Source organism: Hemitrygon akajei, chromosome 1 (assembly GCF_048418815.1).
Source record: "Hemitrygon akajei chromosome 1, sHemAka1.3, whole genome shotgun sequence".
NCBI classification, from domain to species: Eukaryota; Metazoa; Chordata; class Chondrichthyes; order Myliobatiformes; family Dasyatidae; genus Hemitrygon; species Hemitrygon akajei.
The window spans coordinates 153554885-153579565 of NC_133124.1; the positions used below are offsets into that span (position 1 = coordinate 153554885).

At 46.5% G+C, this 24681-nt stretch overlaps 1 protein-coding gene across 1 annotated transcript in view; it reads right to left on the reverse strand.

The window, feature by feature from the left end:
- fer1l6 (fer-1 like family member 6) overlaps window positions 1-24681 on the reverse strand; it is a 325837-nt gene that overhangs the window by 112912 nt on the left and 188244 nt on the right. Inside the window, exon 23 of the mRNA XM_073053009.1 lies at window positions 14839-14955. Coding sequence (XP_072909110.1) covers window positions 14839-14955 — 117 coding nt within the window. The remainder of the gene's footprint in view (window positions 1-14838; window positions 14956-24681) is intronic.

Sequence of the window (24681 nt, forward strand, 5' to 3'; positions counted from 1 at the left end):
TCAGTGATCTTCTGCTTTTCACAGTTCTTATGATCTTTGTCCTCTTCACTGTCCTTGCTCATCTCTATTTATTTACTATATGTCTCCTCCACATAGGTGATCCCTGAAGTCCTCATCACCCTCTCTTTGGTAATATCAACTGCATGAAATTTCTGGTTTCCATCTAAACAAGGATATTTCCTTTGTTCTTTCCATCACTTTGCAACTTGTTTATTCACATTTCCTGTTCTAATGAAAGGTCATCGACTCAAAATGTTAATTTTGTTTCTCTGTCCTCAGATGCTGCCTGACGTAAAGGGGTTCTAGAGCAGTTTCCATCTTTACTTGATGATAGTCCACAACTGGCTACATCTCTAATTAGGCCACAAGTCACACATCCATAAACACACTGTGTGCACTTTTAGCCACCATATCATAAGAAAGATACATTGATAGCAAGAGCATGTCGAGGTCTAGAAAGCTGCAGTTAAGAGAGAAGTTTAGATAGGTAGGCATTAGTGTGGGTGACACAGACCAGAGACTTCACCATCAAACCTGTAAATAAGGGAGATGCTGCAGTAGTCCGGCAACCTCACTCCTTCCAAACGCTCTGCTCTCCACTCCCTCTGCACTAATCCTAACCTCATCATCAAACCTGCAGATAAGGGGGGTGCTATAGTAGTCTGGCGAACTGACCTCTACCTTGCCGAGGCCCAGCACCAACTCTCAGACACCTCCTCTTACTTACCCCTCAAACAGGACCCCACTAAGGCCTTTGTCTCCCACACTATCACCAACCTTATTGACTCTGGGGATTTCCCATCCACTGCCACCAACCTCATAGTTCCCGCATCCTGCACCTCCCATTTCTACCTCCTACCCCAAATCCACAAACACGCTTGTCCAGGTAGACCCATTATTTCAGCTTGTTCCTGCCCCACTGAACTCATATCAGCTTCCCTTGACTCTGCTTTATCCGCTCTAATTCAGTCCCTTCCCACCTACACCCATGATACCTCACACACTCTTGATAGTTTCATGGATTTCAAGTTCCCTGGACCCTATCATCTTATTTTTACTATGGATATTCATTCCCTATATACCTCCACCCCCCACCAAGAAGGCCACAAAGCTCTCTATTGTTTCCTGGTCACCAGTTCCCCTCCACCACCATTCTCCTCTGTCTAGTGGAACTTGTCTCACTCTAAATAATTTCTCCACCGGCTCCTCCCAGTGGCTTCAAACAAAAGGGGTAGCCATGGACACTCACAGGGGTCCCAGCTACGCCTGCCTGTTTGTTGGCTACTTGGAACAGTATGTTCCAAGCCTACACAGGTGACCATCTCACACTTGTCCTATGCTACATCAATGACTGCATTGGTGCTGCTTCCTGCAGCCGTGCTGAACTCATCAACTTCATCCACTTTGCCTCCAATTTCCACCCTGCACTCAAATCCACCTGGTCCATTTCCAACACCTCCCGTCCCTTTCTCGATCTCACTGTCTCTATCTCCAGAAACAGCCTATCCACCGATGTCTATTACAAACCCATGGACTCTCACAGCTGCCTAGACCACACTGCGTCCCACCCCACTACTTGTAAAAATGCCATGCCCTTTTCTCAATTCCTCCGTCTCCACCACATCTGCTCTCAGGATGAGGCTTTTCATTCCAGAACGAGGAGATTTCCTCCTTTTTCAAAGAAAGGAGCTTCTCTTCCTTCACCATCAACGTCTGCTCTCACCCCATCCTCCTTCCACCCTACCAGGGATAAGATTGCTCTTGTCCTCACCTACCACCCACCAGCACATATTCTCTGAAACTTCCACCACCCCCAATGGGATCCCACCACCAAGCATATCATCCACCCCCACCCCCGCCCAATTTCTGCTTTCCACAGGGATTGCGCCCTGCGTGACTCCCTTCTCCATTCATCCCTCATGGCACTTATCCTTGCAAGTGGAACAAATGCTACACCTGCCCCTACACCTTCTCCTTCACCACCATTCATGGCCCTAAGCAGTTCTTCCAGGTGAGGTAACACTTCACCTGTGAGTCTGCTGGTGTCGTTTACTGTGTTCAGTGCTCCTGGTGTGGCCCACTGCATATCGGTTAGACCTGATGTAGATTGGGAGAGCGATTCACCGAGTATCTACACTCCATCTGCCTGATCTCCCAATGGCCACCATTTTAATTCCACTTCCCATTCCCATTCCAACATGTCTAACTATGGCCTCCTCCACTGTTGTGATGAGGCCACACTTAGGTTGGAGGAGCGCCTTATATTCAGTCTGGGTAGCCTCCAACCTGATGGCATGAACATCGATTACTCAAACTTCTGATAATGCCCCCCAACACCCCCGTTTCTTCTCCATTTCCCATCCCCTTTTCCCTCTCTTACCTCATCTCACCGATCAACTTCCCAGCTCTTTACTTCATCCCTCCCCCTCCAGCTTTCACCTATCACCTGGTGGCTCTCTCTCCCCTCTCCACACCTTTTAAATCTACTCCTCAGCTTTTTATTCCAGTCGTGCCGAACGGTTTTAGCCCAAAATGTCGACTGTACTTTTTTCCATAGATGCTGCCTGGTCTGCAGAGTTCCTCCAGCATTTTGTGTGTGTTACTTAATTCAAGATTCAAGTTTATTCATCACATGTGCATCGAAACATCAAAACATTTGTGCTAACAGCAAACACTCCCAAGGACGTTCTGCCACACATTCAGGTGCCAACACAACATGCCCACAGTATTTGGCAGAACATAGAAACCTACAGCACAATACAGGCCCTTTGGCCCACAAAGTTGTGCCGAACACGTCCCTACCTTAGAAATTACTAGGGTTACCCATAGCCCTCTATTTTTCTAAGCTCCATGTACCTATCTAAAAGTCTCTTAAAAGACCCTATCGTATCCGCCTCCACCACCATTGCTGGCAGCCCATTCCATACACTCACCACTCTCTGAGTAAAAAACTTACCCCTGATATCTCCTCTGTACCTACTCCCCAGCACCTTAAAACAGTGCCCTCTTGTTTTAACCATTTCAGCCCTGGGAAAAATCCTCTGAATATCCACACAATCAATGCCTCTCATCATCTTATACACCTCTATCAGGTCACCTCTCATCCTCCACCACTCCAAGGAGAAAAGGCCGAGTTCACTCAATCTATTCTCATAAGGCATGCTCCCCAATCCAGGCAACATCCTTGTAAATCTCCTCTGCACCCTTTCTATGGTTTCCACATCCTTCCTATAGTGAGGCGACCAGAACTGAGCACAGTACTCCAAGTGGGGTCTGACCAGGGTCCTGTATAGCTGCAACATTACCTCTCAGCTCTTGAACTCAATCCCACAATTGATAAAGGCCAATACACCATACTCCTTTTTAACCATAGATTCAATCTACGCAGCAGCTTTGAGTGTCCTATATGGATTCGGACCCCACTGATCCTCCACACTGCCAAGAGTCTTACCATTAATAGTATATTCTGCCATTGTATTTGACCTAGCAAGCTGAGCCACCTCACACTTATCTGGGTTGAACTCCATCTGCCATTTATCAGCCCAGTTTTGCTTCCTATCAATGTCCTGCTGTAACCTCTGACAACCTCCACACTACCCACAACACCCCCAACCTTTGTGTCATCACAAAAAACAACACAGAACACAAGCAACAAAAACAACAACACCAAATCAAGCCACTTTCCTCCCTCCCGCACACACGCATTAACAGTGCTTCAACCTGAGGACAGGCCTTCAGCCTCCAGCAGGCTTAATTCACACACATTGTGCTTCAACACCCCCAGCAGACTCGCAGACTTGGGCTCCGGCCCACGGGCCTCAACTTACAGACTTTTAATTGGACTTTTGGGTCTTAATCGTCAGCATAGATCCCAGGACAGGTGTATAAAATTTTCAGGCGCCAAGACAGAATAGAGAGGAAGGCTCTCTTTACCGTAGTATAGGAGTCTCAAAGCAGGAAGCATGAGTACAAGTATAAACTAATATGTAGAAGAATTAGGGGGAATGAATAAAAAAAATATTTTCACCCAGTTTCATAGGGTTATGGAACTTACAGCTTGAGTATGTGGTAGGGCCAGAAACACTTACATATTTAAATGGTTCTTGGATGTGACCTGCAGGGCTATAAATGCCAAAGCCAGTTATAAATAACCCTGATGACACAGCTGTTGTTGGCAGAACCTCAGATGGTGACAAAAATCAAAACAGAATCAGAATCAGGTTTATTATCACGGGCATGTGACGTGAAATTTGTTAACTGAGCAGCAGCAGTTCAATGCAATATATGATATAGAAGAAGAAGAAGAAAAATAAAATAATAACAATAATAAATTACAGTATACGTATATTGAATAGATTAAAAACATGCAAAAAACAGAAATAAGATATATTTAAAATGTGAGGTAGTGTTCACGGGTTCAATGTCCATTTAGGAATCGGATGGCAGAGGGGAAGAGGCTGTGCCTGAATCGCTGAGTGTGTGCCTTCAGGCTTCTGTACCTCCTACCTGATGGTAACAGTGAGAAATGGGCATACCCTGGGTGCTGGAGGTCCTTAATAATGGACGCTGCCTTTCTGAGACACTGCTCGTTGAAGATGTCCTGAGTACTTTGTAGGCTAGTACCCAAGATGGAGCTGACTAGATTTACGACCCTCTGCAGCTTCTTTCGGTCCTGTGCAGCAGCTTTCCCTCCCCCCCCCCCCCCCCCCCAAACCAGACAGTGATGCAGCCTTCAGAATGCTCTCCACGGTACAACTATAGAAGTTTTTGAGTGTATTTGTAGACATGCCAAATCCCTTCAAATTCCTAATGAAGTATAGCCGCTGTCTTGCCTTTTTTATAACTGCGTCAATATGTTGGGACCAGGTTAGATCCTCAGAGATCTTGACACCCAGGAACTTGAAGCTGCTCACTCTCTCCACTTCTGATCCCTCTGTGAGGATTGGTATGTGTTCCTTCGTCTTACAATCAACTCTTTTGTCTTATTGATGTTGAGTGTAAGTTTGTTGCTGCGTCACCACCCCACTAATTGGCATATCTCGCCCCTGTACATCCTTTTGTCGCCATCTGAGATTCTACCATCAATGGTTGTATAATCAGCAAATTTATCGATGGTATTTGAGCTATGCCTAGCCGCACAGTCATGGGCATAGAGAGGGTAGAGCAGTGGGCTAAGCACACACCCCTGAGGTGCACCAGTGTTAATTGGCAGCGAGGAGGAGATGTTATCACCAGTCTGCACTGACTGTGGTCTTCTGGTTAAGAAGCCGAGGATCCAATTGCAGAGGGAGGTACAGAGGCCCAGGTTCTGTAACTTCTCAGTCAGGATTGTGGAATGCATAGCTATAGTCGATGAACAGCATCCTGACGTAGGTGTTTGTGTTGTCCAGATGGTCTAAGGCCACGTGAAGAGCCATTGAGATTGCATCTGCTGTTGTCCTATTGAGGCGACAGGCAAATTGCAATGGGTCCAGGTCCTTGCTGAGGCAGGAGTTCAGTCTGGTCATGACCAACCTCTCAAAGCATTTCATCACTGTCGATGTGAGTGCTACCAGGCGACAGTCATTAAGGCAGCCCACATTATTCTCCTTTGGCACTGGTATAATTGTTGCCTTTTTGAAGCAAGTGGGAACTTCTGCCCGTAGCAGTGAGAGGTTGAAAATGTCCTTGAATACTCCCGCTAGTTGGTTGGCACAGGTTTTCAGAGCCTTACCAGGTACTCCATCGGGACCGTCTGCCTTGCGAGGGTTCACTCTCTTTAAAGACAGTCTAACATTGGCCTCTGAGACAGAGATCACAGGGTCATCAGATGCAGCAGGGATCTTCACAGCTGTAGTTGTGTTCTCCCTTTCAAAGCCAGCATAGAAGGCATTGAGTTCATCTGGTAGTAAAGCCATTCATGCTATTGGGTTTCACTCTGTAGGAAGCAAATGGTCTTACAATGCCTGCCAGAGTTGTTGTACATCTGATGTCGCCTCCAACCTTGTTCGAAGTTGTCTCTTTGCCCTTGAAATAGACCTCAGAAAATCACGCCTGGTTTTCCGGTACAGGCCTGGGTTGCCAAACTTGAATGCCACAGATCTGGCCTTCAGCAGACGACGTACCTCCTGGTTCATCCATGGCTTTTGGTTTGGGAATGTACAGTAAGTTTTTGTGGGCACACACTCATCCACACAGGTTTTAATGAAATCGGTAACAACTGCAGCGTACTCATCCAGATTCAATGATGAGTCCTTGAATACAGTCCAGTCCACTGATTCAAAGCAGTCCTGTAGGCGCTCCTTGTGCTTCCCTTGTCCAAACCTTCTTTGTCCTCATTACCAGTGCAGCAGTCTTCAGTCTCTGCCTATACTCAGGGAGTAGAAGTACAGCCAGGTGATCAGACTTCCCGAAGTGAGGGCGTGGAATAGCACGGTTGGCATTGTTGATGGTGGTGCAGCAAGAGTCCAGTGTGTTGCAAGAAAGCATGCAGGAGGGGGATAGATCAGCTGGCTGAGTGCTGTTGCAGCAAGTGCATGAGTTCAACGTCAGGAAGACCAAGGAGCACTTTGTGGATTCAGGAAGGTGAAGTCAGCAGATCACATACCCACCCTCAGTATGGGGTGGGGTGGGGTGGTTTGCTCAGCAGTGGAAAACCTGAGCAGCTTCAAATTTCTGTGTGTCAGCATTTCTGAATATCTATCCATGGTTCGAACATAAAACAATTATGAAGTAGACATGCCGGCAGCTTAATTTCTTTAGGGGTTTGAGGTGATTTGTCCATAAGAGCATAAAACATAGGAGCACTCTGCCCATCAAGCCTGCTCTGCCATTACATCATGATTGATTTATTTCCCCTCTCAGCCCAATTCTCCTGCCTTCTAACCATAACCATTGATGCCCTGACTAACTCAGAACCTATCAACAGACATCCCACCCTGCAAAAACTCATTTTAGGGAGGTAGCACCACCACTCCCACCCCCGCAACCGCTTATCTCACCCCCGGTCGACGTCCAAGGGTGTATGTATACAAGACATTTGATTAGGAAAGAACACAACAATTTATTGGATCACATATTGAGACTATTTACACACACACACAGACATATATGTATATATATTCCTTGTTGAGTATTTTGTTGGCAGTCTCAATGCTAATAGCTGAATGCTAATGAAAATAGCTTTTCTATTTCTGCTAAAAAGAACTGTGAAATACTTGAGTAGCCTTCCCTGCGCTTAGCCTCCCTAGTATGTTGTTGTCCCTAAAAGAAATAAAAGCATAAGGTATATCCTTATTATATTGTCTTATGCAGAAAATGTGCATTAAAATATGTAGTTATACTATATTATATTATCATGGAGAAGTTTTTTATTCTATCACAACTTTAAGCAAGTCTACAGGGAGTTTGGCCTCATCATGTAGGACGTCAATAGAGTAGCTCCTTAGCAGCTAGCCAGCTAGTTTAAATAACATTAGCTATGCTCATGAATGAATGACACCTGTTAAATTCACCTCAGCATGTCTTTTACAGTCATTTAACCCACCATGGGCAACAGAAGAGTCACTGTTGCAAACAGTGCAGCGAGCAACACTGTCATTATTTTTGACCCCTATTAGACAGGGGTACACTTTAGTGTAGTCTGGGGTGAAGCGCGTTTTATATTTTCTTTTTTTGGAACACTGCCATGGTGGATAGGTCTACTTAGCACAAAGAGAGGCCAAAGTGAGATTCTCTCTCTCTCTCACTGTCAAAAAAATCAATTTCCAGGATATTGTATATAATTTGCGGGCATCAGGGAGCCGCTATCAATATGCAGGAGACTCCCGGAACTTTTGGGAGAGATGGGATGTCTGTATCAAACCTTTGCTTTAAATTTTTGGGTGCCATGGTACTGTAGTGGATTACAGCTTGGGGTGTTGGACTTCAGAATTCAATCCCGGCATCCTTCTTCTGTGCTCTACCCATAATCTTTCAACACACAAAAAGCTAGAGGAACTCAGCCAGCTAGGCAGCATCTATGGAAAAAAGTAAGCAGTCATAACCTTTGACACCCTGATTAATCAATAACCTATCAAACTCCACCATAAGTATATCCAATGACTTGGGCTGCACAGCCATCTGTGGCAATGATTCTGTTCTAATTGGAAATCCTTCAATTCTAAGGCTATGCTCTCTGGTTCTAGGCTCCCCCACTATAAAAACCATCCTCTCCACATCCACTCTATCTAGGCTTTTCAAAATTTGATAAACTTCAATGAGATTCCCTGCTCATTCTCCTAAACTCCAGTCATTAGATTTCCTGATAGTTGGGTTGTGAATTATTTTAAAAAATTACTGTAACAACTACTTCCAACTTCAGTTTTCCTAATGCTTCCCATACAGAACACTGTATCACATAGATGCTGCATCCTTCTTTTTCTCTGTTAGGATGATTTCCACTGTGGTTCTTTGCCTGCCCTGTAGTTTCCCTTACAGTAAGTACAGATATGAGGTAACTTCATGAATGGGAGTTGCAGGCATTAATTTGAGCATGATTAAGCCAATTCAGCAGCTCTGTAAACAGCACACCTGAGTCTCTGCACAGTACAGGCCCAGAGCCAGCAAGTGTTAACCCTTTCATTCTTGGGATTATTCTCATGAGGCATCTGGACCCTCTCCAATGCCTGCACATCCTATCTTAGATAAGGAGCCCAAAACTGATGACAATGCTCCAAGTGCGGTCTGACCAATGCCTTTTAATGCTTCAGCACCACATCCTTATTTCTGTATTCCATTCCTCTGAAATGAATATTAACATTGCATTTGCTTTCATTACCACTGAATTAATCTTCAGATTAACCTTTAGGGAATCCTACATGAAGACTCCTAACTCCCTTTGCACTTCTGATTTTTGAATTTTCTCCCTATTTAGAAAACAGTCTGCACCTTTATTCCTTCTGCCAGAGTGCTTGATCATACACTTCTCTACATTATATTCCATCTGCCACGTCATTGCCCAATCTTCCAATCTGTCTAAGTACTACTGTGTACACCCTGTTTCCTCAACACTACCTGCCCCTCCACCTATCTTTGTTTCATCCACAAACTTGGCCACAAAGCCATCAACTTCTTCATCCAAGTCATTGATCTGGTATATTACGTGAAAAGAATCGGTCCCAACACCAACCCCTGTGGCGTACCACTAGTCACCAGCAGACAACTAGAAAATGTCCTCTTCTTCCCGTTCCTTGCCTCCTGCCAGTTAGCCAACCCTCTATCCATACTAGTACATTTCCTGTGATACCGTGGGCTCTAGTCTTATTAAGCAGCCTCATGTGCAGCACCTTATCAAAGACCTTCTGAAAATCCAAGTAAACAAGATCCACTGACTCTCCTTTGTCTATCCTGCCCGTTCTTTCCTCAAAGAATTACAATAGATATGTCAGGGGAGATTTCCCCTGTAGAAAACCATGCTGATTTTGGTTTAGTTGGTCATGTGCCTCCTGGTACCCTGAAACTTCATCCTTAATAATAGACTCCAACATCTTCCCAACCACTGATGCCAGGCAAAATGGCTTTTCTTCTGCCTCCCTCCTTTCTTGAAAAGTGGAGTGACATTTGCAATTTTCCAATCCTCAGGAACTATTCCAGGACATAATGATTCTTGAAAGATCATTACTAGTGCCTCCACAATCTCTTTAGCCACGTTTTTCAGAACCCGGGGGAGTAGTTCATCTCGTCACAGTGACTTACCCACTTTCAGACCTTTCAGCTTCCCCAGCACCTTCTTTGTAAAAACAACAATGTGCACTTCTGACCCTAAAGCTTTCACATTTCTGTCATTCTGCTAGCGTCTTCCACAGTGAATGAAGACTGATACAAAATATTTATTCAGTTCATCTATTTCTTTGTACCCAGTTACTAACTAAATCGGAGCTAGAGGCTGAGAGGAAGGAGTAAGGAATCTCGGAGAGAAGCCATTTGTTTCACTACTCGGGGAAAAGAGGCTGGACTGCACAGGCGCGTGACGTCAGCCAGCAGAGCACCAAAGGCTTAAAAAGGAGAGGAATTTTTCAATGGTCTTTTCTAATTCAGAGCTAGAGGCTGAGAGTGAAGGAGTAAAGAATCTCGGAGAGAAGCCATTTTTTTCTCTGCTTGGGGAAAAGAGGCTGGACTGCACAGGCGCGTGACGTCAGCCAGCAAAGCGTCAGAGGTCTAAAAAGCTGACCACCATATATAGCGAGCAGCAGAGTGGGACGGCTTTGGCTCAACAGGCCTCGGCGTGAACAGGCAGAGGCGAGGGCAGGTTCCTGTAAGTTTTGTTTTGTTCATTCAGAGTAGAGAGAATGCCAGGCAGGATGTTGGAATGCTCCTCTTGCAGGATGTGGGAAGACAGGGAGACCTCCGGTGTCCCTGACAACGACACCTGCAAGAAGTGTATCCAGCTGCAGCTCCAACAAACCGTGTTAGGGAACTGGAACAGGAGCTAGATGACCTCCAGATCATTCGGGAGAATGAGGAGTTTACAGATAGTAGCTACAGGGAGGCAGTTACGCCAAAGGAGCAACACACAGGTAATTGGATTACCATCAGGTGAGGGAAGGGGAAAGGGCAGGCAGAGCAGGGCTCCCCTGTGGCCGTTCCCCTCAACAACAGCAAGTATACTGATTTGGATACTGTTGGGGGGGGGGGGGGGGGGTGGGGAGAATGACTTACCTGGGACAAGCTGCGGCAGCCGGATCTCTGGCACTGAGTCTGCTTCTGCAGTGCAGAAGGGAGGGGGGAAGAAGAGGAGAGCGGTAGTGATAGGGGACTCGATAGTTAGAGGTACAGACAGGAGGTTCTGTGGTCGTGACAGAGACTCCCGGATGGTTTGTTGCCTCCCGGGTGCCAGGGTCAGGGATGTCTCTGATCGCGTGTACAGCATTCTGAAGTGGGAGAGTGAGCAGCCAGATGTCATGGTACACATCGGTACCAATGATGTAGGAAGAAAGAGTGAGGAGGTTCTGAAGAGTGAGTATAGAGAGCTCGGTAGGAAGTTAAAAAGCAGGACCTCAAGGGTGGCATTCTCAGGGTTGCTCCCAGTGCCACGTGCCAGTGAGGGTAAGTGTAGGATGCTCTGGAGGATGAACATGTGGCTGAGAAACTGGTGTAGGGGGCAGGGTTTCAGATTTCAGGATTATTGGGACCTCTTCTGGGGCAGGTGGGACCTGTACAAGAGAGACAGGTTACACCTGAACTACAGGGGGACCAATATCTTTGCAGGGAGGTTTATTAGTGCTGTTGGGGAGGGTTTAAACTAGATTTGCAAGGGGATGGGAACCAGAGTGCCAGATTAGATAGTGGAAAAGGGGTGAAAATAAATGATGTTAAAGTTTCATGCAAAGTCACAAATAGAAGGGTTGTGTGTGGTGGTAATAATCTTCTGAGGTGTGTCTATTTCAATGCGAGGAGTATTGTGGGGAAGGCTGATGAGCTGAGGGTGTGGATTGACATGTGGAATTATGACATTGTAGACATTAGTGAAACTTGGCTACAGGAGGGGCAGGACTGGCAGCTTAATGTTCCAGGGTGCTGATGTTTCAGACGTGATAGAGGCAGAGGGATGAAGGGTTGTGTGGGGGGGGGGGGGGGGAGTGGCATTGCTAGTCAGGGAAAATGTTACAGCAGTGCTCAGGCAGGACAGATTAGAGGGCTTGTCTACTGAGGCCATATGGGTGGAGCTGAGAAGCAGGAAAGGTATGACCACATTAATGGGGTTGTATTACAGACCACCCAATAGTCAGCGAGAATTGGAGGAGCAAATCTGCAGAGAGATAGCAGATAACTGCAGGAAAGATAAAGTTGTGATAGTAGGGGATTTTAATTTTCCACATATTGATTGGGACTCCCATACTGTTAAAGGTCTAGACGGGTTAGAGTTTGTAAAATGTGTTCAGGAAAGCTTTCTAAATCAATGTATAATAGAGGTACCAACTAGAGAGGATGCAATATTAGATCTCCTATTAGGAAACGAGTTAGGACAGGTGACGGAAGTGTGTGTAGGGGAACACTTTGGTTCCAGTAATCATAACACCATTGGTTTCAACTTGATCATAGATAAAATAGATCTGGTCCTCGGGTTGAGGTTCTAAACTGGAAAAAGGCAAAATTTGAAGAAATGAGAAAAGATCTAAAAAGCGTGGATTGGGACAGGCTGTTTTCTGGCAAGGATGTTGTTGGTAAGTGGGAGGCCTTCAAAGGAGAAATTTTGAGAGTGCAGAGTTTGTATGTTCCTGTCAGGATTAAAGGCAGAATGAATAAAAATAGGGAACCTTGGTTCTCAAGGAATATTGGAACCCTGATAAAGAAGAAGAGAGAGATGTATGACATGTCTAGGCAACAGGGAGCAAATCAGTGCTTAAGGAGTATAAAAAGTGCAAAAAAATACTTAAGAAAGAAATCAGGAGGGCTAAAAGAAGACATGAGGTTGCTTTGGCAGTCAAGGTGAAGGATAATCCTGAGAGTTTCTACAGGTATATTAAGAGCAAAAGGATAGTAAAGGATAAAATTGGTCCTCTTGAAGATCAGAGTGGTGGGCTATGTATGGAACCAAAAGAAATGAGGGAGATCTTAAATAGGTTTTTTGCATCTGTATTTACTAAGGAAACTGGCATGGAGTCGATGGAAATAAGATAAAAATGTAGTGAGATCATGGAACCTATACAGATTGAAAAGGAGGAGGTGCTTGCTGTCTTGAGGCAAATCAGAGTAGATAAATCCCCAGGACCTGACAGGGTATTCCCTCAGACCTTGAAGGAGACTAGTGTTGAAATTGTAGGGGCCCTGGCAGATACATTTTAAATGTTGTTATCTACCGGTGAGGTGCCAGAGGATTGGAGCTTAGCTCATGTTGTTCCGTTGTTTAAAAAAGGCTCTAAAAGTAATCCGGGAAATTATAGGCCGGTAAATTTGTCATCAGTAGTAGGTAAATTATTGGAAGGAATACTAAGAGATAGGATCTACAAGTATTTGGATAGACAGAGGCTTATTAGGGAGAGTCAACACGGCTTTGTGCGTGGTAGGTCACGTTTAACAAATCCATTAGAGTTTTTCAAGGAGGTTACCAGAAAAGTGGATGCAGGGAAGGCAGTGGATGTTGTCTACATGGACTTCAGTAAGGCCTTTGACAAGGTCCCGCATGGAAGGTTAGATAGGAAGATTCAGTAGCTAGGTATACATGGAGAGGTAGTAAATTGGATTAGACATTGGCTCAATGGAAGAAGCCAGAGAGTGGTATTGGAGGATTGCTAGTCTGAGCGGAGGCCTGTGACTAGTGGTGTGCCACAGGGATCAGTGCTGGGTCCATTGTTATTTGTCATCTATATCAATGATCTGGATGATAATGTGGCAAATTGGATCAGCAAATTTGCTGATGATACAAAGATTGGAGGTGTAGTGGATAGTGAGGAAGGTTTTCAAAGCTTGCAGAGGGATTTGGACCAGCTGAAAAAATGGGCTGAAAAATGGCAGATGGAGTTTAATGCAGACGAGTGTGAGGTATTGCACTTTGGAAGGTCAAACCAAGGTAGAACATACAAGGTAAATGGTAGGACACTGAGGAGTGCAGTAGAACAGAGGGATCTGGGAATACAGATACAAAATTCCCTAAAAGTGGCATCACAGGTAGATAGGGTTGTAAAGAAAGCTTTTGGTACATTGGCCTTTATAAATCAAAGTACTGAGTATAAGAGTTGGAATGTTATGGTGAGGTTGTATAAGACATTTGTGAGACCAAATTTGGTGCATTGTGAGCAGTTTTGGTCACCTAATTACAGGAAGGATATTAATAAGGTTGAAAGACTGCAGAGAAGGTTTACAAGGATGTTGCCGGGACTTGGGAAACTGAGTTACAGAGAAAGGTTGAATAGGTTAGGACTTTATTCCCTGGAGCGTAGGAGAATGAGGGGTGATTTGATAGAGGTGTATAAAATTATGATGGGTATAGATAGAGTGAATGCAAGCAGGCTTTTTCCACTGAGGCTAGGGGAGAAAAAAACCAGAGGACATGGGTTAAGGGTGAAGGGGGGAAAAGTTTAAAGGGAACATTGGGGGGGCTTCTTCACACAGAGAGTGGTGGGAGTGTGGAATGAGCTGCCAGATGAAGTGGTGAATGTGGGCTCACTTTTAACATTTAAGAAAAACTTGGACAGGTACATGGATGAGAGGGGTTTGGAGGGATATGGTCCAGGTGCAGGTCAGTGGGACTAGGCAGAAAAATGGTTCAGCACAGCCAAGAAGGGCCAAAAGGCCTGTTTCTGTGCTGTAATGTTCTAAGGTTCTATGGTTCTAACTTTCCAGTGTCATTTTTCGTATTTTGTGAGGACATCTTTAATAGGCAATTACTCCAGAGGTCAAGATCCATCATTGCAGACTCCCATCATCCAGAACATACTCTCTCAGTTCTACCACCAGTGAGGAGGTGCAGGAGGGGTGCAGGAGCCTAAAGAGACACACTCAACATGTTAGGAACAGTTTCTTCTCCTCCGCCATCAGGTTTCTGTAAGGACAATGAACCCATGAACACTACCTCACTTTTTGCTCTCTTTTTGTTCTACATTTATATTTTTATATATTTCATATTGTAAACTATAGTAGTTTATGTATTGCACTGTACTAATACCAGAAAACAACAAATTTCATGAGATATATCAGTGAGAATAAACCTGATTCTGAGATGGGATTAGATTGAGTAACTTTTTCACAATTGCCTTAGACATGATGAGCCAAATGGTTTCTCCTGTGTTATACGTTTTCTGCAATTCTGAAGGCTTTTGCTGATAGCAAACCCAAGTTCAGGGAAATTGCCGACTTTGAACGCTACATTAAACAACGTACCTCCACCTTGTATTTGCTCAGGAGAGGACGGATGTGGGCTGGCACTGGAAAAATCTGATTTGCATCAGGTTTACCAACAGGAGGTAAGCCTTCACCTTCATTGCCTGGATGAGGGAGCTGAGGGTAAATAATTCAAGGAAAAAAAGGATGATTACATTACACACATTACAGCAGTCAATGCAGTCCACTCTCCATTGTCCTGTTTCTTCTCACCCTTCACTATCTAACCCCAACCAAAATAAACACTCTAATTGAGCTTATTTACACCATATTGACCTTTTTGCAAATTAATCTCTTTGAAGGGTTAAGAGGCTCCTCTCTTATTCCACCCTTTCTTCTCACCTGCCCATCACCTGCCTCTGGGGTCCCTCCTCCTTCCCTTTCCCCCATGATCCTATCTCCTGTCCTATCAGATTTATTCCAGGTATCACATCCCAGCTTCTCACTTTATTGCCCCTTCCCTTCCCTCACCTTTCCTCTCACCTGCCAGCTTGTACTACGTCCCCTTCCCCCACCTTCTTATTCTGGCTTCTTCCCCCTTCCTTTCCAATCCTGATCGAAAACATTCATCAATTACCACAACACAATGATCAATTATACACAATGTTTGGGTTAGATTTTCTTTGCTGGGGAACAGTTGAAGGTTTTGACCGTTCTGCCTTGGGCATCCATGAGGTGATTTAATTGCTGCAATTAACACTCTCTGCTGAGTTGTCAGTGTTAGTAGAATTCATGTCAATAGACCTTTCTTATGGAGGACTCTACAAAGATCACAGGTGATCTTTTCATTTCCATTTGAGATCTGCTTTTAGCCACCTTCAAGACAAAAGTGGAAAATCAGAAAATGAAAATTTAGCACTGGATTCCCTGTAGCACCTGAAATTCAAGGAGATAATGGTGACTGAGCAGACATTTTGGCATTTACTTCTGTTGTTGCCCAGTGATTAGAAATAGTGACCAAAATCCCTGCAGGCAGACTCTCAGTCTTTGACATTAGATCTGATTCTTGCATGGTTAGAAGTCAAAGGGGACCTGGAGTCACTTAAAGAGAAAGCTTAGAATTTGATATAAAGGTACTTTTCCCTAAATCTGGGATTTCTTTCCAAGGTTTCTTGAAATTTAGCATATTACTTGAATTATTTATACATACCAATATCATTAAGTTCAAAGTTCAGAGTAAATTAAGAAAGGCCAAAAGGCCTGTTTCTGTGCTGTAATGTTCTATGGTTCTAAATTTATTAAAGTACTATATATATATAGTCGTCATATACAAGCCTGAGATTCATTTTCTTGCGGGCATACACTGAAATACAATAGATTTCAGAGATTGAAGGAAACATTGCAGAGTAGGTCTCTGCTGCTTCAGAAGGCAGGTTAAAGGGTTCAGCAGCATGGTAGTGTGATCATTATACATGCACCGATCGGTGTTCATTGTCTGAATGGAGTTTGTACATTTTCTGCGTGACTGCGCCAGTTTCCTATGGGTGCTTTGCTTTCCTCCCACATTCCAGAGGCAGACGATCAGGATTAGTGGGTTGTGGGCATGCTATGTTGGAGCTGTAATCTGCAGGCTGCCCGCAGCACACACCTTGCTGATCTGATTTGATACCAATGACACAATTTGTTTGCTTTGATGTACATATGACAAAAAATCTAATATTTTTTTCAGAAAAACATAGAAAATTCACACAGCAGACCATAAGACACCTGAGCAAAATTAGGCCATTTGGCCCATTGAGTCTTCTCTGGCATTATATCATGGCTGATTTATTATCCCTCTCATCCCCATTCTCCTGCCTGCTATCTGTAACCATTGATGCCCTGACCAATCAAAAACCTATCAACCTCTGCTTTAAATTTCTGGGTACCGTGGTAGCATAGCGATTAGCATGGTTGATGCTTTTACAGCTTGGGGCATTGGACTTCAGAGTTCAATCCTGGCATCCTTTGGAAGTTCTTCTTTTGCAATGTGTGAGATTTCTCTTGGTGCTCCAGTTTTCTCCCACAATCCAAAGATGTACCAGATAGATTAATCGGTCATTGTAAACTGGCCTGTGATTGGGTTAAGGTTAAACTGGGATTTCAGGGGCAATACGGCTCAAAGGACCCGAATGATCTATTTCACAATTTATATATTCAATCACTTGACCTCCACTGGCATCCGTGGCAATACTATACTTTGGCTAAAGAAATTCCTCCTCATCTCTATTCTAAATGTGAGGCCTCTATTCTGAGGATGTGCCCACTGGTCCTAGGCACCCCCATTACAGGAAACATCCACTCTAACTAGGCCTTTCAATATTTGATAGGTTTCAATTAAATCCCCCACTCATTCTTCTAAACTCCAGCAGGTACAAGTCCAGAGCCATCAAATGCTCCTCATACATTAAAACTTTAAGTCCAGGTATCATTCCAGTGAACCTCCTTTTGTCATGGTCCAGTCCGTGATATCCGCATTCCGGTTCACTGTCTGGTCCGCGGTCCGGTCCATGGACTTCGGACTCCGGGGCTTCTGGCTGTCCGTTGTTTCAGTTGGGCTTAATCACAGACACCTGATCCTCATATTGGGGCTGGAATATAAGTGGCCCTGGGTTCAAGTGTGGTTGCTGGTTTGTCTTGTTGGTATCATGTCCTTGCCTCTGTGGGGTAAGTCAGGCTGTCCTTGCTGTTACCCTGAGGCTGGAATGTTCCCTTCCTTCCCTCTGAAGCCTGACCTGGAGCCCTGCCCTGCAACCCCTGACCTGGAGCCCTGCCCTGCAACCCCTGCCCTGGAGCCCTGCCCTGCAACCCCTGACCTGGAGCCCTGCAACCCCTGGCCTGGAGCCCTGCAACCCCTGACCTGGAGCCCTGCCCTGCAACCCCTGACCTGGAGCCCTGCAACCCCTGGCCTGGAGCCCTGCAACCCCTGACCTGGAGCCCTGCCCTGCAACCCCTGGCCTGGAGCCCTGCCCTGCAACCCCACGCCTGGAGCCCTGCCCTGCAACCCCTGACCTGGAGCCCTGCCGGGCAACCCCTGGCCTGGAGCCCTGCAACCCCTGACCTGGAGCCCTGCAACCCCTGGCCTGGAGCCCTGCCCTGCAACCCCTGGCCTGGAGCCCTGCAACCCCTGACCTGGAGCCCTGCAACCCCTGGCCTGGAGCCCTGCCCTGCCCTGCAACCCCTGGCCTGGAGCCCTGCCTTCACTACAGTCAAGTTCTACCACTGGAGCAAGAAAAGGAACTGTCTTTTGTTGTTTTGAACTGTCTCTGTGTCCTCGCCTTTGCTAAGTCGGTCTGGCCATCTGCTGCTACCTTGAGTTGGGAACTGTCTCGTTGCATTCTGTGTTCTGTGTAATGAGTCCTGGCCCTATGTCCTGTACACAAGGCGGGGTCCCAGCTCTGTGTTCTGTGTAATGAGTCCTGGCCCTATGTCCTGTACCCAAGGAGGGGTCCCAGCTCTGTGTTCTGTGTAATGAGTCCTGGCCCTATGTCCTGTACCCAAGGAGGGGTCCCAGCTCTGTGTTCTGTGTAATGAGTCCTGGCCCTATGTCCTGTACACAAGGAGGGTCCCGGCTCTGTGTTCTGTGTAATGAGTCCTGGCCCTATGTCCTGTACCCAAGGCGGGGTCCCAGCTCTGTGTTCTGTGTAATGAGTCCTGGCCCTATGTCCTGTACCCAAGGAGGGGTCCCGGCTCTGTGTTCTGTGTAATGAGTCCTGGCCCTATGTCCTGTACCCAAGGAGGGGTCCCAGCTCTGTGTTCTGTGTAATGAGTCCTGGCCCTATGTCCTGTACCCAAGGAGGGGTCCTGACTCTGTGTTCTGTGTAATGAGTCCTGGCCCTATGTCCTGTACCCAAGGAGGGGTCCCAGCTCTGTGTTCTGTGTAATGAGTCCTGGCCCTATGTCCTGTACCCAAGGAGGGGTCCCGGCTCTGTGTTCTGTGTAATGAGTCCTGGCCCTATGTCCTGTACCGAAGGCGGGGTCCCAGCTCTGTGTTCTGTGTAATGAGTCCTGGCCCTATGTCCTGTACCCAAGGAGGGGTCCCAGCTCTGTGTTCTGTGTAATGAGTCCTGGCCTTATGTCCTGTACCCAAGGAGGGGTCCCAGCTCTGTGTTCTGTGTAATGAGTCCTGGCCCTATGTCCTGTACCCAAGGAGGGGTCCCAGCTCTGTGTTCTGTGTAATGAGTCCTGGCCCTATGTCCTGTACCCAAGGAGGGGTCCCAGCTCTGTGTTCTGTGTAATGAGTCCTGGCCCTATGTCCTGTACCCAAGGAGGGGTCCCAGTTCTGTGTTCTGTGTAATGAGTCCTGGCCCTATGTCCTGTACCCAAGGAGGGGTCCCAGCTCTGTGTTCTGTGTAATGAGTCCTGGCCCTATGTCCTGTACCCAAGGAGGGGTCCCAGCTCTGTGTTCTGTGTAATGAGTCCTGGCCCTATGTCCTGTACCCAAGGAGGGGTCCCGGCTCTGTGTTCTGTGTAATGAGTCCTGGCCCTATGTCCTGTACCCAAGGCGGGGTCCCAGCTCTGTGTTCTGTGTAATGAGTCCTGGCCCTATGTCCTGTACCCAAGGAGGGGTCCCAGCTCTGTGTTCTGTGTAATGAGTCCTGGCCTTATGTCCTGTACCCAAGGAGGGGTCCCAGCTCTGTGTTCTGTGTAATGAGTCCTGGCCCTATGTCCTGTACCCAAGGCGGGGTCCCAGCTCTGTGTTCTGTGTAATGAGTCCTGGCCCTATGTCCTGTACCCAAGGAGGGGTCCCAGCTCTGTGTTCTGTGTAATGAGTCCTGGCCCTATGTCCTGTACCCAAGGAGGGGTCCCAGCTCTGTGTTCTGTGTAATGAGTCCTGGCCCTATGTCCTGTACCCAAGGAGGGGTCCCAGCTCTGTGTTCTGTGTAATGAGTCCTGGCCCTATGTCCTGTACCCAAGGAGGGGTCCCAGCTCTGTGTTCTGTGTAATGAGTCCTGGCCCTATGTCCTGTACCCAAGGAGGGGTCCCAGCTCTGTGTTCTGTGTAATGAGTCCTGGCCCTATGTCCTGTACCCAAGGAGGGGTCCCAGCTCTGTGTTCTGTGTAATGAGTCCTGGCCCTATGTCCTGTACCCAAGGAGGGGTCCCAGCTCTGTGTTCTGTGTAATGAGTCCTGGCCCTATGTCCTGTACCCAAGGAGGGGTCCCGGCTCTGTGTTCTGTGTAATGAGTCCTGGCCCTATGTCCTGTACCCAAGGAGGGGTCCCAGCTCTGTGTTCTGTGTAATGAGTCCTGGCCCTATGTCCTGTACCCAAGGAGGGGTCCCAGCTCTGTGTTCTGTGTAATGAGTCCTGGCCCTATGTCCTGTACCCAAGGAGGGGTCCCAGCTCTGTGTTCTGTGTAATGAGTCCTGGCCCTATGTCCTGTACCCAAGGAGGGGTCCCAGCTCTGTGTTCTGTGTAATGAGTCCTGGCCCTGTGTCCTGTACCCAAGGAGGGGTCCCGGCTCTGTGTTCTGTGTAATGAGTCCTGGCCCTATGTCCTGTACCCAAGGAGGGGTCCCAGCTCTGTGTTCTGTGTAATGAGTCCTGGCCCTATGTCCTGTACCCAAGGAGGGGTCCCAGCTCTGTGTTCTGTGTAATGAGTCCTGGCCCTATGTCCTGTACCCAAGGAGGGGTCCCGGCTCTGTGTTCTGTGTAATGAGTCCTGGCCCTATGTCCTGTACCCAAGGAGGGGTCCCGGCTCTGTGTTCTGTGTTCCTGTTCTCCCTCAACCAAGTCAAGGCTTCGGGGTCTCATCCAGTCCTAGCCACATCCTAGCACCTTGTCCTGTCCGAGCCATGGCTTGGTGTTCTTGTCTTATCCACGTGCCTCGTCCAGCCTGGTGTTGGGATTCCCCCGTCCTGCGCTGGGGTTCCCCTGTCCTGTTCATGTGTCTCATGTCCAGTCCTCTTGCCTCTCTTTGTCCTGTAGCCACATCTAGTCCTCGCCTGGTTCTGGAGTCCAAGCTCCAGTCAAGATGCAGGTTCTGGGTCCTTGTCCAGTCTCTGGCTCGGAGTCGAAGCCCAGGCTCTTAGTTCCCAGTTCCATGTCCTGGTTCCGCTATCCTAGTCAAGTCCTAGCCCAGGCCCGGAATCCTTGTCTCGTCCAGGGCCTGTGTCATGTCCAGCGTCCTTTCTTCCTCACTCCCCTTGCTTCCTTCTCACGACTAGTCCTGTTCCTGGTAGTTCAGTGTCTGTGTCTTGCTTTTGGGTCTGCTGCCAACGCCCTCCCATATGACACCTTTGGGTGCTCTCCAATGCCAGCACATCTTTTCTGAGAAAAAAGGCCCAGAAATGCTCAAAATACTCCAAGTGTAGTGGAACAATGCCTTATACGGTCTCAACATTACATCCTTCGTATATTCTAGTCCTCTCAAAGTGCATTTGCCAAAGACTCAACCTGCAAGTTAACTTCTAGGAATCCTAAACAAAGGCTCCCAAGTTGATTGGAGTACTGCGCAGATGCAACAGGAGCATTCCTGCACAGATCCAACAAAGAGCTTTTAAAAACCCAGTCCCTATAAAAGAGGTACCACCTAGTGGAGCGGTCATTATGGGAGTGGTCATCATCAGAGTAGTCTTGAGTCAGAGTAGTAAGGCTTTGATTCACCAGGGCTTTGACGAGAACGGGCAGAGTCTAGGTAAGTTCATTCTTTATTTCTTATTGAAGTCTAGAGAGAATAGAAGGTATGTCTACAGAGCCAGAATTCTGCTCTGGGTGTCAGACGTGGAATTTCCAAGAGACTTTCAGCCTCCCGAATAGCCACATCTGGACAGGTGCATCGAGATACAACTCCTTAAAGACCGTAGGGAACTGGAGCTGCAGCTCGATAACCTTCGGCTTGTTAGAGAAAGTGAAGCAGTGATAGACAGGAGCTAGAGAAAGGTAGTTACCGCAAGGCTACAAGAGACAGATAAATGGGTAACTGTCAGGAGAGGGAAGGGAGAACATCAGACTGTTGAGAGCACCCCTGTGGCCATCCCCTCAAGAACGCGTACTCCATTTTGAGTACTGTTTGTGGGGGAGGGGAAACGACCTACCTGGGGGCAGCAACAGTGGCCGTGCCTCTGGCACTGGGTTTGGCCCTGTGGCTCAGAAGGGTAGGGAACTGAAGAGGATGGCAGCAGTAACAGGGGATTCTATAGTCAAGTGACCTTGTGGACATGAAAAGGAATCATGGTTAGTAGTTTGCCTCCCAGGTGCAGGGTCCGAGATGTTTTTGGACATGTCCACAATATCCTGAAAAGGGAGGGTGAGCAGCCAGAAGTCGTGGCACATATTGGTACCAGTGACATAGGACGAAAAAGGGAGGAGGTCCTGAAAACAGAAGGCAGGGAGCTAAGAAGGAAGCTGAGAACCAGGACCGCAAAGCTAGCAATCTCAGGATTGCTGTCTGTACCACATGACAGTGAGGATAGGAATAGAATGAGGTGGCAGATAAATGCGTGGCTGAAAAATTGGAGCAGGGGATAGGGATTCAGATTTCTGTAAATGGGACTTCTTCTGGGGCAGGTGGGACCTGTACAAAAGGGACGGGTTGCACTTGAATCCAAGAGAGGTCAATATTCTTGCGGGCAGATTTACTGGGAGTGGTTTAAACTAATATGGCGGGGAGATGGGAACCAGTATGACAGAGCTGAGGATGAGCCAACAGGTTTACAAGTAGATGGTGGGTGTAACATGAATGTAAGGAAGGACAAGCCAATGATTGGGTACAAATGCAGACAGAGCAAAGAGTTAACTTGTACCGTGGGGTAAAATTCAAAATGGCAGGAGAATGCAAGCTGTATTTAAATATGTGTAGCATTCAGAATAAGGTGGACAAGCTTGTGGCATGATTAGAGATTGATTGGTATGAAGTTGTGAGCATCACTGAGTTGTCGCTGAAAGAAGCCCATAGTTGGGAGCTTAGCATCAAAGGATATACTTTGTATCAAAAGGACAGACAGGAAGGCATAGGCAGTGGTGTGGCTCTGTTGGTAAGAGATGGAATTACATTTGTAGAAAGAGGTGACATGGGGTCAGAGATTGTTGAAACTTTGTGGGTGGAGATAAGGAAGCGCAAGGGTACAAAAACATTATGGGAATCATATATGCCTCCAAACAGCAGCCAGGATGTGGGATTGAAATTACAAAGGGAGCTGGAAAATACATGTAATAAGGATACTGACACCATTGTAATGGGGTATATCAATATGCGAGGGGATTGGGAAAATCAGGCTGGTGTCGGATCACAAGAGAGGGATTTTGTTGAATGCCTACGAGATGGCTTTTTAGAGCAGTTTGTGCTTGAGCCTACTTGGGGAAAGGCTATCTTAGACTGGGTGTTGTGTAATAACCCAGATCTTATTAGGGAGCTTAATGTAAAGGGACCCCAAGGAGGCAGTGGTCATAATATGATTGTATTCATACTGCAATTTGAGAGGGAGAAGCCTAATCGCAATGTATCAGTATCGCAATGGAATAAATAGAATTACAGATGCACAAGAGAGGAGCTTGCCCAAGTGGATTGGAGGAGGATGCTGGTGGGGATGATAGCAGAGCAAGAGATGGATGAAGTTTCTCAGAATAGTTCACAAGGCACAGGATAGGTATGTTCCACAGAAGAAGTTGTTCTCAAGTAGTAGGGATAGGCAACCGTGGCTGACAAAGGAAAATAAGGACTATATAAAAGCCAAGGAAAGGGCATATAAGATAGCAAATAAGATAGGTGGAGAGATAGGTAGTGCTGAGGAAGCAATGCGATTACAGCAGGACTTAGACAAATTGGAAGCATGGGCAAAAATGTGGCAGATGAAATACAGTGTTGGGAAATGTATGATAATGTATTTTGGTAAAAGGTGCAGACTATTATCTAAATGGGGAGAAAGTTCAAATTTCAGAAGTGCAGAGGAACTTAAGAATTCTCGCGCAAGACTCCCAGAAGGTTAATTTACAGTTTGAGTCTGTGTTAAAGAAGGCAGATGCAACATTGGCATTTATTTCAAGGGGAATAGAATATAAAAGCAAGGAGATAGTGCTGATGCTTTATAAGACACTAGTCAGGCAGCAATTGGAGTATTGTCAACAGTTTTTGGGCTCCATATCTCAAGATAGGTTGTCATTGGAGAGAATCCAGAGGAGGTTCATGAGGATGAAGGGGTTAACCTATGAGGGGCGTTTGGCAGCATTGGGCCTGTACTCACTGGAATTTAAAAGAATGCATGGAGATCTCATAGAAACCTACCAAAAGTTGAAAGGACTAGATAGGGTGGGTGTTGAGAGGATGTTTTCTATGGTGGGGGTATCTGGAACTAGAGGGCACAGCCTCAAAATTGAGGAGCAACCCTTTAGAACAGGGGTAAGGAGGAATTTTTTTAGCCAGAGAATTGTAAATCTGTGGAATGCTCTGCCATAGACTGCAGTAGAGCCTAAGTCCATACGTACATTTAAGGCGGAAGTTGGTCGAATCGTGATTGGTTGGGGCATCAAAGGATATGGCGAGAAGGTGGGTGTATGGGGTTGAGTGGGAGCTGGGATCAGCCATTGTGGAATGGAGGAGCAGACTCAATGGGCTGAATTGCCTAATTCTGCTCTGATGTCTTATGGTGTTATGGTCCCTTTGCACCTCTGGTTTTTTAACTTTTCAACGTTTAGAAGTTAGTCTATGCATTTATTCCTTATAGCAAAGTGTGTGACCATGCACTTCCAGACACTCTATTCTATGCCACATTTTTGTCCATTCTTCAAATCTATCTCAGTCCTTCTGCAGTTTCCTAACTTCCTCAATACAACCTGTCCCTCCATCTATCTTCATATCCCGTGCATACCTGGCCACAAAGCCATCAATTCAACAAGAGAAGTCAAAGAAAGCATAAGATGAAAAGTGT